The sequence below is a fragment of the Pygocentrus nattereri genome, chromosome 3, assembly GCF_015220715.1.
Source record: "Pygocentrus nattereri isolate fPygNat1 chromosome 3, fPygNat1.pri, whole genome shotgun sequence".
Classification (NCBI taxonomy): domain Eukaryota; kingdom Metazoa; phylum Chordata; class Actinopteri; order Characiformes; family Serrasalmidae; genus Pygocentrus; species Pygocentrus nattereri.
In genome coordinates this window covers 30,253,919-30,268,920 of record NC_051213.1, presented here as the reverse complement: position 1 = coordinate 30,268,920, position 15,002 = coordinate 30,253,919, and the positions used below count along the sequence as shown (strand labels likewise).

General features: G+C 40.4%; 1 protein-coding gene across 1 annotated transcript; it reads left to right on the top strand.

Annotated features, from left to right (window-relative positions):
- Positions 1 to 2,458: 2,458 nt before the first annotated feature.
- Positions 2,459 to 14,068, top strand: LOC108436074 (myosin-7-like). Its single transcript, XM_017712296.2, has 36 exons — positions 2,459 to 2,659; positions 3,068 to 3,211; positions 3,297 to 3,453; positions 3,549 to 3,576; positions 3,665 to 3,770; positions 3,866 to 3,958; positions 4,044 to 4,107; positions 4,199 to 4,297; positions 4,892 to 4,995; positions 5,080 to 5,218; positions 5,336 to 5,454; positions 5,544 to 5,693; positions 5,794 to 5,964; positions 6,051 to 6,360; positions 6,467 to 6,546; positions 6,629 to 6,834; positions 8,120 to 8,243; positions 8,339 to 8,475; positions 8,572 to 8,827; positions 8,944 to 9,186; positions 9,270 to 9,446; positions 9,560 to 9,705; positions 9,800 to 9,890; positions 9,970 to 10,359; positions 10,450 to 10,576; positions 10,646 to 10,764; positions 10,854 to 11,050; positions 11,254 to 11,437; positions 11,729 to 11,894; positions 11,982 to 12,106; positions 12,388 to 12,696; positions 12,789 to 12,992; positions 13,099 to 13,395; positions 13,492 to 13,596; positions 13,706 to 13,801; positions 13,895 to 14,068. The coding sequence occupies exons 1-36, from the start codon at positions 2,459 to 2,461 to the stop codon at positions 14,066 to 14,068; spliced, it is 5,838 nt and encodes a 1,945-aa protein (XP_017567785.2).
- The last annotated feature ends 934 nt before the right edge of the window (positions 14,069 to 15,002 follow it).

Genomic DNA, 15,002 nt, shown 5'->3' with positions numbered 1-15,002 from the left:
AATGAACTAACTGACAAGATTTTGAGTTGAACTGTGCGAGTATTAGAGCCAGGAAACAATCCAACTTGCAGGCACTGGTCCTCCTGGACCAGCACTGAGAACCACTGGTCTAAAAGCATTTAGAAGATTCTCTATAGGTAAAATCTAACCAGTGGATCCTCTTTAGCAATATATTTACTTCTTGGTAAAGATTTCATTACTATAATGAGCAGCGTTGAGTAACACAACAGTGAACTTGAATGAGTTTTATGCCAGTAAAGTAACAGAGCATTAAGACTGGAAGCTTACACAGTACTGATCCAGTAACAGCATTAAAAATGTATGTGTTATGTGACATATAAAGTATATTGAAAGAAAGTTTTACATTAAATTCACTTATCATAAATAAATAGGTGTAAATATGTTAGGTGTAAAAAAGTGAGCATGTCAAAAAACATTTATAATTCAAATGATAAAGATCTAAAACACACAAGCACCCTTTTGAATACTTAGCCAAAAAAATATAATAGTCTTAGAAAACACTTTTTGAAGCCAGTGTACAACTGTATGCAAAAGTTTTAACACCTTTGGTCAAATGACATTTTGTGGATTTTCTAAATGAAAATCTTCCTCTGCAGGAAATTATTAGATTATTATTTATAGTTTTTTGCTGAGATGGGCTGCATTTGAGCTGAAATGGATTGAGCTAAGGTTCTTGGCATAAAATAAATGAGAGTAAAGCACCTGTCTTTGTGCAATATACATGTCTATAAGAGCAGACACAGCTGACACACACTGTGTGAAAGAGACTAGCACCTGTCTTTTTCTGGGGTCCATGCAAAGGCAAGGTCATTATTCTATAGCTCTCCTAGATTGACTTCTGTGCTGTCTACTGGGAGTTCTACAATGCTCAGTGCCATCTTGTTTGCACTGCATTGTTTCCTTGCCTTTATCCTTGAACACAAAGATAAACCTGTGAAATTCCTAGCGGGTGCCTCGCACTGATTGAGAAGGACAGCATGTGAGGGCCGTTCAGATCTTGATAACTGTTCTGGCACATCTCCCAAATCATGTGATGAGCGACACTGAACAATTTGCATTGTCTTAAGTAAAAATATGAAAAACAGATGTAGGATACATAGTGTCATAGCCATCTTCATAAAGACAGGAAAAAGTAACCTGCTATAGGTTTGGGCAAAAGCTATTTGTAACAAAGGTAGACTTATGTTTAAATAAATGTTTAACCATATATATATATATATATATATATATATATATATATATATATATATACACTAAGATAACTAATTAAGATGCTTACTATGGGAAGAATGTAAGTAAATTAGTATATAATTAGTATTTTATATTCAATATGTAAAAGTTGACCAAAGTGCTGTACATAAAGAGAAATATATAAAACAATAAATACAATCCCAAATAACCAAGGAAAAACTAAACAGTTATTCAAAAAGAACAAATATAATGAAACTATTAAAATGTAATTATAATAAAATAATCTAAATATTCAAAATGTAACAATCTTATTTATGAAAAAAGTCTTGATTTGAAAATGGTACTAGATGAAGCATTTCTAGCATTTAGAGGCAATTCAAACCATACAAAATGCAAAAGATAACATGAATAACAATTACTAACTGAATTAGTAGTTATCTTAGCAGTAAGTAGGTAACTTATCATTACAGTAATAAGTCTAGGTTTTATGCCAGACTTCCCTAAAAGCCTTTTGTCTGTCTGCTCTGCATCGTGCAAACTCAAACGCACAGCCGGTTCTGTAGGCAGACAGACATTGATATTCATTACACGATCCTCGTAGAAAGAGATAGACACATTGTGATATAGACCCTTTTCCTTTTTTCAATCTGTAAAGCCTTCCACCTGCTCTGCTACTGCCTCTCATACAAAGATGTTTCCTGTCACCCAAAAGGGAGCACACACGCCTAACCAAATACAGCATGTCCACATCACCACTACATACATTCTTATCGTTCTGCTTCTATTCCGTCCCTATATAAAGACCCACTGTGATAAGCTCCAACCACATACTTCATTGCCCCTCAAGGTAAGTCATACTGTATCCTTGCTTAAAACTTTAATGCTATTGATATGTGCATGAAACAGGGGGGTTTAAGACTCTGACTGCACAGGACTGCTGATTTTAACTGTCTGGTGAAAAACATTTACTTTGGATGAACAGAACATTGTTTTCTGTCCTTGCCAGGTCTAGCACAGCAAATTTCTCCTGTGTGTTGAACAAATGTATGTATTATAAAAAATATTTCATGTGCATGTATGAAATTTTTTTTTTGCCTCATATACTTTAAAATGCAATACACTTAAACAGCAATTAAGAAAAAGTTATCCAAACTGTAAAAGAGAAAAAAAGATATTTAAAATCTACTTTCTCTGTATTGACACTACACTCTTGCAATTACCGAATGTGTCCTCAGTTCATTGAAAGATGGGAGACGCGGCAATGGAGGAGTTTGGGCCTGCAGCTCCTTTTCTGCGTAAGTCAGATAAGGAACGTCTGGAGGCCCAGACTCGGCCATTTGACATGAAGAAGGAATGCTTTGTGCCGGACCCTGAAGTTGAGTATGTCAAAGCCTCCATCAAGAGCAGAGACGGAGACAAAGTCACCGTTGATACTGAGTTTGGGAAGGTAGGGATACTGGAAATATGTACACTCTTAATCATAAAGGTTCCTAAATGGTTCTTGTTTTGGACATACGCATCTAGTAAAAAAGTCTTTAATTGGTATCGAGGCTGGAGGTTCTTCACCCTTGCACATCTCATTTATAAAAGTGACCCTTCAATGTAGCATTCACTGAAAGGTTCTTAATGGAGCCAAAAGTGTTTCTTCTATGGTATGACTGCAAAGAACGTCTTTGGCAACTTCATCTTAATGTGCTGGGTTCCCAGACATATTTAAGCCACAGTGTAATGACATCATTGGAAAAACTAAGACAGACTGTGGTGGATAAAAAGTGACAGTCATGTTCAATTTATTAAGAAACAAGCTTCACTTTCTATGTTCTGTGAGCTAAGACTGTTTTTCTCTTTTTTACAGACTGTGACGGTCAAGGAGTGCGATGTTCATCCCCAGAACCCGCCAAAATTCGATAAAATTGAGGACATGGCGATGTTCACCTTCCTGCACGAGCCTGCTGTGCTGTTTAACCTCAAAGAGCGTTACGCAGCCTGGATGATCTATGTGAGTTAAGAGGGCCTGACAGCTGTCCAACACAAGAATAAAAGTAGAGATTTCACGTTAACCTTTTCTTCATTTTTCTCTGTAGACCTACTCTGGGCTTTTCTGTGTAACTGTCAACCCCTACAAGTGGCTGCCAGTGTACAACCAAGAGGTTGTCGTTGCCTACAGAGGCAAGAAGAGGACTGAAGCTCCTCCTCACATCTTCTCCATCTCTGACAATGCCTACCAGTACATGCTGTCAGGTAAACTTACTACACTGTGATACAGCATAACTATTTATGTATAATGTGCACATCTGTACATGTTCAAAATGTCTTTTTATGTTCTGACTATACAGACAGAGAGAACCAGTCTGTCCTTATCACGTAAGTACAGAACATGCAACAGTAACAATTGTTTATATTAATATGCATTGTATTTTTCTGAAAGTCTATGTTCAATTCTCATCTCTAGTGGAGAATCTGGTGCTGGAAAGACTGTGAACACCAAAAGAGTAATCCAGTACTTCGCCAGCATTGCAGCAACATCTGGCAAGAAAGATTTAGCCATGGAGAAAAAGGTTTCCTAGCAGTTTTACTCAGAAGAGCACGTTCCTACGTTTTATAAATAATTGAATATCAGCTGTTTAAAGCACATGTTGATTTTTTACTATAGGGCACCCTGGAGGATCAGATCATCCAGTGTAACCCTGCCCTGGAAGCCTTTGGTAATGCCAAGACCATCAGAAATGACAACTCCTCACGATTTGTAAGTTTACTGTATTATTATGTACATAATTATCCGGTTAGGATTCACAGCAAGTCCAACATTTTCATCCACTTTATCTCAACAGGGTAAATTCATTCGTATCCACTTTGGTGTCAGTGGAAAGTTGGCTTCTGCTGATATTGAGACCTGTGAGTACAATTTTCTCTCATGTAATGTTTTCCAAAAGACTGAATTAACATTTAAGTCTACAGTCTTTCTGACCTCTTAATTTCCATCTAGATCTTCTGGAGAAGTCTCGTGTCACTTTTCAGCTTAAAGCTGAGAGAGACTACCACATCTTCTACCAGATCCTGTCTCAGAGGAAACCTGAGCTGCTGGGTAGGTGCAGTGTTCTCCCTATAATGAGCATTTGATGCATACATGACACTCTTCAGTCACAGACTGGTTCGGTAAAGATAAGTTCTATTCTTTCAATGTTTAAAGCACACCTTTTCTGCTGGACCTCCCTAATGAATAAAGAGCTTTTGAAGTTGTTTAGGGGTTTCAGGATAAAGGCCTTCATATACTTTCAGCGAAACAAAGCTTGTGAGGATTGCCTCATACCTTTGTGAACTTACAAGCTCACATATTATCTGTGGTTTCATTTGGCTGAAAGCTGCTCTTCAGTCTTTCATTTTTGAATTATGTCACACCTCATTTGCACCAAAAATCTCAGGCATTGCATGACTATTTCTGCATGTAGCTCATCCAGCTGCCACGTACATGACACAGAGATTGTGACCCAGGATGTCTGCAGTACTTTCCTTTCTCCACAATAACATATTGTTCGCCGATGCCAGGTGAACATTGTTTCCGCACAAGAAAGATACAGAGGTCTTAAGAAAAACCATGTGTAGTCTTGAGAACTTAAAAATCTTACTGACATATCCATATAGTACACAAAGACCAATATGTGAATACTCTGTCTCACAGAAATGTTGCTCATTACCAACAACCCTTATGACTACGCCTACATCTCCCAAGGAGAGACACAAGTGGCATCAATCAATGATGCTGATGAGCTTATTGCTACTGATGTGAGTGTGAAACTTTACTGAAAATTCTCTTGGAATTGGTTGTCCTCACACTACTGCAGTTAGTAACATATATTTGGTTAATAGGAAGCTTTTGATGTGCTGGGCTTTACTCAAGAGGAGAAGAATGGCATCTACAAGCTGATTGGTGCCATCATGCACTTTGGTAACATGAAGTTTAAGCAGAAGCAAAGAGAAGAGCAGGCTGAGGCAGACGGCACTGAAGGTTGGTGCTAATTGGAGCCTAAACCTCACATAAACAACTGACCTCCATGAGGGCATGTTACTAATATGTTAAGTCCATATACCAATATATATCAATATCTCTTTAAATCCTTGACAGATGCTGACAAAGTCGCATACCTAATGGGCCTAAACTCTGCTGATCTGATTAAGGGTTTGTGTCATCCAAGAGTCAAAGTAGGAAATGAGTGGGTCACCAAAGGGCAGAATGTCCAGCAGGTGAATATCCTGGCTATTTTTTTTACCTTTTTTTAGAATTTGTGTCTTGTGACGTTGCTAATTCTGACATGTATGTGTTCTTTCTATAGGTGTATTATGCTGTCGGTGCTCTGTCTAAGTCAGTGTATGAGAAGATGTTCCTTTGGATGGTTGTGAGAATCAACCAATCTTTGGACACCAAGCAGCCTCGCCAGTACTTCATTGGTGTGCTGGACATTGCTGGCTTTGAAATCTTTGATGTGTGTAATACCTCTTTTATACTTACTTTCATTCTGATAGCATTTGTTCTGGGATGGTTTGTGTTTCATCTACATTAATGATGCTACATTTGTGCTCCAGTTCAACACTTTCGAGCAGCTGTGCATCAACTTCACTAATGAGAAGTTGCAGCAGTTTTTCAACCACCACATGTTTGTACTGGAGCAAGAAGAGTACAAGAAGGAGGGCATTGAATGGGAGTTCATTGACTTCGGCATGGACTTGCAGGCCTGCATTGAGCTTATTGAAAAGGTAAGCAGATAATGCTTAAATAAAATACTACATTTCCAGTTGTAGAAAATTATATTTTCAAAACAACCATGTTCTCTGCATTTCAGCCCATGGGTATCATGTCCATCCTTGAAGAGGAGTGCATGTTCCCCAAGGCCAGCGATGCCACATTCAAAGCTAAGCTTTATGACAACCACTTGGGCAAGAATCCCAACTTCCAGAAGCCCAGGATTGTGAAGGGTAAACCAGAGGCCCACTTCGCCTTGGTTCACTATGCTGGCACTGTTGACTATAACATCATGAACTGGCTGGTGAAGAACAAGGATCCCCTCAATGAAACTGTTGTGGGACTTTTCCAGAAGTCAACTCTGAAGTTGTTGGGCCAGCTGTTTGCTGGCTATGCTGGTGCTGACTCAGGTAAAAGACATTACAAAAAAAATGCTAATGGTAAAATGCAAAAGGTAATATACTTTTTTTGTTTATATGGGTGCTGATGGAACAACAACTACTTTATTTTAAATAGCTTCAGAATCTGGTGGAAAGGGTGGCAAAGGTGGCAAAAAGAAGGGTTCTTCATTCCAGACCGTGTCTGCACTCCACAGGGTGAGCCTTTGACCTACCGATACAAATGGCATATGAAACTGCAATAATTCAACATAACACTCCTTAATCATGCCATCCATAGGAGAATCTCAACAAGCTGATGACCAACCTGAGATCAACTCATCCCCACTTTGTGCGCTGCATCATCCCCAATGAGACTAAGACTCCTGGGGCCATGGAGAACCCTCTTGTCATGCACCAGCTGCGCTGTAACGGTGTGCTGGAAGGCATCAGAATCTGCAGAAAGGGCTTCCCCAACAGGATTCTCTATGGTGACTTTAAACAACGGTGAGACTTGTCTTTAAAATTAATCTTTTTATTTTTAATAGAGCTTTTATATATTACTATTGGCATAAGTAGAAAGTTAGAAGACATATGCCCAGAAAGAGTACCACAGATGCAATTTTTGCATTAAGAGTGTTGGTAGAGAAGTACAGAGAAGGTCAGAAGGAGCTACATTGTGTCTTTGTGGATCTAGAGAAGGCATATGATAGGGTGCCAAGAGAGGAACTGTGGTACTGTATGAGGAAGTCAGGTTTAGCTGAAAAGTATGTTAGGGTGGTGCAGGACATATATGAGGATAGTGAGACAGTGGTGAGGTGTGCAGTTGGAGTGACAAATGGTTTCAAGGTGAAGGTAGGGTTACATCAGGGATCAGCTTTGAGCCCCTTCTTGTTTGCAATGGTGATGGAAAGGTTGACAGATAAGATCAGGCAGGAGGCTCCATGGACCATGATGTTTGCAGATGACATTGTAATCTGTGGTGAGAGTAGAGAGCAGGTGGAAGAGAATCTGGAGAGGTGGAGGTTTGCACTGGAGAGGAGAGGAATGAAGGTCAGCAGAGACAAGACAGAATACATGTGTGTGAATGAGAGGGAGGCAGGTGGAAAGGTGAAGATGCAAGGAGTAGAGGTCGTAAAGGTGGATGACTTTAAATATCTTGGGTCAACCATCCAGAGCAATGGACAGTGTAGAACAGAGGTGAAGAAGAGGGCGCAGGCAGGATGGAGTGGGTGGAGACGGGTGTCAGGGTTGATGTGTGACAGAAGGATAGCAGCAAGAGTGAAAGGGAAGGTTTACAAGACAGTAGTGCGTCCTGCTATGATGTATGGTTTGGAGACTGTGGCTCTGTCTAAAAGACAGGAGGCTGAGTTGGAGGTGGCGGAGATAAAGATGCTGAGATTTTCGTTGGGAGTGACAAGGATGGACAAGTTTAGAAATGATCAGAGGGACAGTGAAGGTGGAGCAGTTTGGAGATAAAGCCATAGAGGCCAGGTTGAGATGGTCTGGACATGTGTTGAGGAGGAATAGTGGATATATTGGTCAAGGAATGTTGGAGATGGAGCTGCCGGGTAGAAGGAGAAGAGGTAGACCTCAGAGAAGGTTTATGGATGTAGTGAAGGTGGACATGGAGATGGTTGGTGTAAAAGTAGAGTAGGCAGTTGATAGGGCAAGATGGAGGCAGATGATCCGCTGTGGAGACCCCTAAAGGGAGCAGCCGAAAGAAGAAGAAGAAGAAGAAGAAGAAAGTTAGAAGACCAATATATTTAACATTGTTGTTTTTCATTTTCAGTTACCGTATCCTGAATCCTGCTGCTATTCCTGAGGGACAATTCATTGACAACAAAAAGGGTGCAGAAAAACTTCTTGGCTCTCTGGACATTGATCACAACCAGTATAAGTTGGGACACACAAAGGTAAAACACCAACAAGCTAAATTCCACACCAACAGTTTTCACTGCTCTTTTCAGACACACAGTTACCTATAATGTTTGTCTTCCTCCCTGTGTAGGTGTTCTTCAAGGCAGGTCTTCTTGGTCAACTTGAGGAGATGCGAGATGATCGACTTGCCCTTATTATCACTGGTATTCAGGCCAGAGCTCGTGGTGTTCTGTCGAGAATTGAATTCCAGAAGATTGTAGAAAGAAGGTGGGATTACACCCTCTTTCAAAAACTAATTATATTTTACTCATCCTTACACGTACTGGTAAGAGGTAAAAAAATTCTGTTTTTTACTCTTCGCAGGGATGCCTTGCTAGTAATCCAGTGGAATGTCCGTGCTTTCATGGGTGTCAAGAATTGGCCCTGGATGAAGCTGTACTTCAAGATCAAACCTTTGTTGAAGTCAGCCGAGGCTGAGAAAGAAATGGCCAACATGAAGGAAGAGTTCACAAAGTTGAAGGAGGCCTATGCTAAATCTGAATCTCGCAGGAAGGAACTGGAAGAAAAGATGGTGACTCTTCTCCAAGAGAAGAATGACCTACAGCTACAAGTCCAGTCCGTGAGTCTATATGTGTAATATGTGTAAAATGTATATTCCACTTATACATGAATAGTTTTGTGTAATTCACAATTTGTACAGTGGTTTCATACACATGCATTTATCTATCATTGTAGGAGCAAGACAATCTCTCAGATGCTGAAGAGCGATGTGAAGGTCTAATTAAGAACAAGATTCAGCTTGAGGCCAAATGCAAAGAGTTGACTGAGAGACTGGAAGATGAAGAGGAAATGAATGCTGAATTGGTTGCAAAGAAGAGAAAGCTGGAGGACGAATGCTCTGAGCTTAAGAAGGACATTGATGACTTGGAGCTTACTCTGGCCAAAGTGGAGAAAGAAAAGCATGCCACTGAGAATAAGGTATGAATTATTACCTTGAACATGTTGATTATCAAGAATATGGCATTCGACTAGCCCACTAATGTTTTGGTGTCATTCCTAAGGTTAAAAACCTGACTGAAGAGATGGCAGCTCTGGATGAAATCATTGCCAAGCTGACTAAAGAGAAGAAAGCTCTGCAAGAGGCCCACCAGCAAACACTGGATGACCTCCAGAGTGAGGAGGACAAAGTCAACTCACTGACAAAAGCTAAAGCCAAGCTGGAACAACAAGTTGATGATGTGAGTATCCTAAATGTTACAACTGTAGAAATGTAAAAAAAATGTAAAAAAAAATGTAAAAAAAAGAAAATTTTATGTTACTAAACTCTTTAACTTTTATTGGCATGCTCTAGCTTGAAGGCTCCCTTGAGCAAGAAAAGAAAATACGAATGGATCTGGAGCGTGCCAAGAGAAAGCTTGAGGGTGACTTGAAGTTGACCCAAGAGAATGTCATGGACCTGGAAAATGATAAGCAACAAATGGAGGAGAGGCTGAAGAAGTAAAAAGTTCTCCAGAAATAAATCTTCCACAATAAATCACTGAAGACTCCTAGCAATAGTGCACTAATGAAAATGCAATTTCTTGTACTACAGAAAAGACTTTGAGATCAGCCAGCTCAACAGCAAAATTGAAGATGAGCAAGCACTAGCAGCGCAGCTCCAGAAGAAACTGAAGGAGCTGCAGGTAAGTCAAAAACAGACAAAGGGGATATTCAGTCATACCTATGAATTGAATTGGCTAAATGAGGCTTTTCTGGATATAGGCTCGCATTGAAGAGCTTGAGGAAGAGCTGGAGGCAGAGAGAGCTGCCCGAGCTAAGGTTGAGAAACAGAGGGCAGACTTATCAAGAGAACTGGAAGAGATCAGCGAAAGGCTGGAGGAGGCTGGTGGAGCCACTGCTGCCCAGATTGAAATGAACAAGAAGAGAGAAGCCGAGTTCCAGAAACTGCGCAGAGACCTTGAAGAGGCCACTCTGCAACATGAAGCCACTGCTGCTACACTGAGGAAGAAAAATGCTGACAGTGTGGCTGATCTGGGAGAACAGATTGACAACCTTCAGAGAGTGAAGCAGAAGCTTGAAAAAGAGAAGAGTGAACTGAGACTTGAGCTGGATGATGTGGTTTCCAACATGGAGCAAATTGTCAAGGCCAAGGTAATCATGCACTGTGTATACAGTATATACTGTGCATATAGATATGTACATCACACCTTAAATGCTAAATACATCAATCTATATTTCCAGACAAACCTGGAGAAAATGTGTAGAACCCTGGAGGATCAGATGAATGAATTCAGAACCAAAGCTGAAGAAGGACAGCGCACCATCAATGATTTTTCAATGCAGAAGGCCAAGCTTCAGACTGAAAATGGTAAGTGTATCATTGACCCAGAAAATAAGTCGTATTTACACAGAGAAACTTATCTGTCTTCTGTTCCAGGTGAGCTTTCCAGGCAGCTAGAAGAAAAAGACTCCTTGGTCTCGCAGCTGACAAGAGGGAAACAGTCCCACACCCAGCAGATTGAAGACCTTAAAAGACAACTGGAGGAGGAAGTCAAGGTGTTTTCAAAGGAGAATTATCAATGCTTTTAAAACCAAAATACTATTAAAATCACATTTCTCAAATGTGCTCCTAAACTTCTTTCCAGGCTAAGAATGCCCTGGCCCATGCAGTACAGTCCGCTCGCCACGATGCTGACCTGTTGAGAGAGCAGTATGAGGAGGAGCAGGAGGCCAAGGCTGAGCTGCAGCGCAGTCTGTCCAAGGCCCACTCTGAAGTGGCTCAGTGGAGAACCAAATATGAAACTGATGCTATTCAGAGGACAGAGGAGCTGGAAGATGCAAAGTAAGGGACAATAAACTGTTTTATAAAGAAAGAATTATTTTCAAATAAAGGTGAATCCTGTGTTCTTTAACTTTTTGCTTGCTTTAGAATATCATATACATGACAAATCCTACCATTACAGCAAATCAATAAATGCTAATATATGAATAAATATAATACAATATAAGACAAAAAGTAATCTTTTATGGTTTCACTTAAATCAGGAAAAAACTTGCTCAGCGTCTGCAAGATGCAGAGGAAGCTGTGGAAGCTGTCAATGCCAAATGTTCCTCTCTGGAGAAAACCAAGCACAGGCTGCAGAATGAGATTGAAGACCTCATGGTTGATGTAGAAAGATCCAATGCTGCAGCTGCTGCTCTGGACAAGAAGCAAAGAAACTTTGACAAGGTAGATACCAAACAGGCACATATTTCAAATATCAATAACACAATACTTGGTTGAATGCTTGAAAAAAGGATACTGATCTCAGATCAGATATTCAAAATACAACTTCTGCTGCTTGTCAACAAAACATAATGATAATCAAAATAAGCAACTTGTAGCAGATTACACTGAGAATTGCTGCATTTCACTAGATATGACACTGCCCATCTTGCTATTTTAAAACAATATGCAACCCCAAAAATGTTCCAGTTGGCTACCTTAGCATCTTAGATTCTTTTTGCCCAATGAAATCAGGTTCTGGCAGAGTGGAAGCAGAAGTATGAAGAATCACAGACTGAGCTGGAGAGCTCCCAGAAGGAGGCCAGATCTTTAAGTACTGAACTCTTCAAGCTCAAGAACTCCTATGAGGAGTCTTTGGATCACCTGGAGACTACGAAAAGAGAGAACAAGAACCTCCAAGGTTATATTAACATGCTTTTCTTCCAAAATCACAATACTTATCATTCAGGATGTTTTTTATCTTAACACTTTTTTATGTATTGAACAGAGGAAATTGCTGACCTCTCTGAACAACTTGGTGAGAGTGGAAAGAGTATTCATGAGCTGGAAAAAGCAAGGAAACAACTAGAGCAGGAGAAAGCTGAGATCCAAGCAGCTCTGGAGGAAGCTGAAGTAAGCACTGCACAACAGTGATGTATATATTTCAACATCACCAGTCCATAAGAACATATGCTCTATTATGTTTCCAGAGCCAACGCCCACCAAAGATATCTGTATAGCTCCTGGTGTACCAAAAAAATGTCAGGAGAACAGTGGTGTTGTTATGTTAATGTTCTCACTCTGAAGTGGCAAGATGGGGCTCAAAAAGGACAGTACAAGACCTTTAAATGATTCTTTGTAATGCAGTGAACACAGTGTTCTGGGATGTCTTGAATCTCTTTTTCTATTGGAAGGGCTCCCTTGAGCATGAGGAGGGAAAAATCCTAAGGGCTCAACTGGAGTTCAACCAAGTAAAGGCTGATATTGAGCGTAAGCTGGCAGAGAAGGATGAGGAGATGGAGCAGGCCAAGAGGAACCACCAGAGAGTGGTGGACACCCTGCAAACCTCTCTGGAGTCTGAGACTCGCAGCAGGAATGAAGCCCTCAGGATAAAGAAGAAGATGGAGGGAGACCTCAATGAGATGGAGATTCAGCTTAGCCAGGCTAACAGGCAGGCAGCAGAGGCACAGAAGCAACTCAAGGGTCTCCATGGGCATCTGAAGGTAGGCCTGAAAACACATGATAGGAAGTAGTATTGGTAAAATCTTATCAGTTGTGAAATTCAACTGCTACATTGTGAACATTTACCTTGTAGGATGCTCAACTGCAGTTGGATGATGCTCTCCGTGGCAATGATGATCTTAAAGAGAACATTGCTATTGTGGAGAGACGCAACAATCTGCTACAAGCTGAACTAGATGAGCTGAGATCCCTTGTTGAGCAGACTGAGAGGGGCAGGAAACTGGCGGAGCAGGAACTGCTGGATGTCAGTGAGAGGGTCCAGCTGTTGCACTCTCAGGTATGCAATCTGCGGAAGAACAACACTATCAATTTTATAAAACAAACACAAATTCATATGGACCACAAAAAGGAAGAAGAGAATGTCTAAAGTTTTTACATTTCAGAACACTAGTTTGCTGAACCAGAAGAAGAAACTGGAAGGTGACACTTCCCAGCTTCAGACTGAGGTAGAGGAGGCTGTCCAAGAGTGCAGGAATGCTGAGGAAAAGGCCAAAAAAGCCATCACTGATGCTGCCATGATGGCAGAGGAGCTGAAGAAAGAGCAGGACACCAGTGCTCACTTGGAGCGTATGAAGAAAAACATGGAGCAGACCATCAAAGACTTACAGCATCGTCTAGATGAGGCTGAACAAATTGCCATGAAGGGTGGGAAGAAGCAGGTTCAGAAGCTGGAAGCCAGGGTAAATTGCTTTTCTTAAATTGTTTAACATATTTAGTGTAAACTTTGTTCTTCATAGATGTTTGTGCTCAACCTAATACCTCCTCTATAATTCTAGGTCAGAGAACTGGAAACAGAGGTGGAGATGGAACAGAGGAAGGCCAGTGATTCAGTGAAGGGTGTCCGTAAATATGAGCGGCGCATTAAGGAGCTGACATACCAGGTTTTTACCCTTTTAGTACAGCACTTACCATTTTCACAGCATGCAGCAAAAAAAAAAAAAAAAAGAAAAAAAAGTGGACAAAAATGAACAGACTCTGCATCTGTTGCAGACTGAGGAGGATCGTAAGAATCTGGCCCGTCTTCAGGATTTGGTAGACAAACTCCAGCTGAAGGTTAAGTCCTACAAGAGAGCTGCAGAGGAAGCTGTAAGTACAAGGCTGAACTGACCTTCAGTTCAACTGACCTTACTGTTCACGTCATGTTTGTTTTTGTCAATAACTACTGGTTCACGCTTGCAGGAGGAGCAGGCCAATGCCAATCTTGGAAAGTTCCGTAAGCTGCAGCATGAGCTGGATGAGGCAGAAGAGAGGGCTGATATTGCTGAGTCTCAGGTCAACAAGCTGAGAGCCAAAAGCCGTGATACAGGCTCCAAGGCAAGTTGTCAAGTTAATATGCTTGAAAATATATTATAAGTTAAACACATAAACATGTTGATCTTTATGATGTTTCTTATCATTCACTTGCTATGTTGACAAAACAGATCAACGTTCTCTGTATTTGTTACAGAAAGGACATGATGAGTGAAGTTTCCTGCAGAAGACTGGAAATCTTTGGATCACCATCATTTCCTACTTTTAATGTATAATAAAAAAAGAATTTGCAGTTCAAAATATGTAGTGTGGCTTTTTTTTTTTATTACATTCCCACCACATTCCATAAAACAGACGCACTATCATGCTAGCTCATGCCTACACATGCTTACAACAGTTTGCAAAACTGTATTCCAAAGCTTGTGAAATTACTAAATTACAACAATCAACTGACATGGTGGGGAGATTTTTTTTGTCCTGTAGTAAAAGATATTACTATTTTGATTATTAAAACAAACTGAGATTAATGACTGTATATTCATGTAATTTCTGTGCACTATGGCTAGTCACATAATATTCCAAAAGCTCACAAAGTGTAAGCAAAGGTTTCTTCATTATTTGTACTTCTTTAGATGCACAATGCACACACGGCAAACACAAAGGACATGTTTTAAATGTGGATCAGGGCTCAGAAACACACTAAATGAAACTGTTATTATTTAAAGTAGTGATGACTAGTTATCAAACAGACATTTAAACCTTCGCCTCCTTCTCTTGTACACACTTGCTCCCACCAACTGTCACAGCTATGATACTGCTGTCCTTTTCAAAGGACAGAACAATTTTTACTCCAAGTGACAAGGTTCGTTTCCAAACCTTGACCTCAAGACTTAAGCCTCAGCTAAAGAGTTCAGCCCAGCAGCAGCTCCCACTGAGTCCCACTAAGACCTTTTATTGTTTTACATATTTAAATCCATCTTTCAGGTTTAACAAAAGCCATGTACAGTGGTTTGCAAACGTATTCAGACTCAATGTG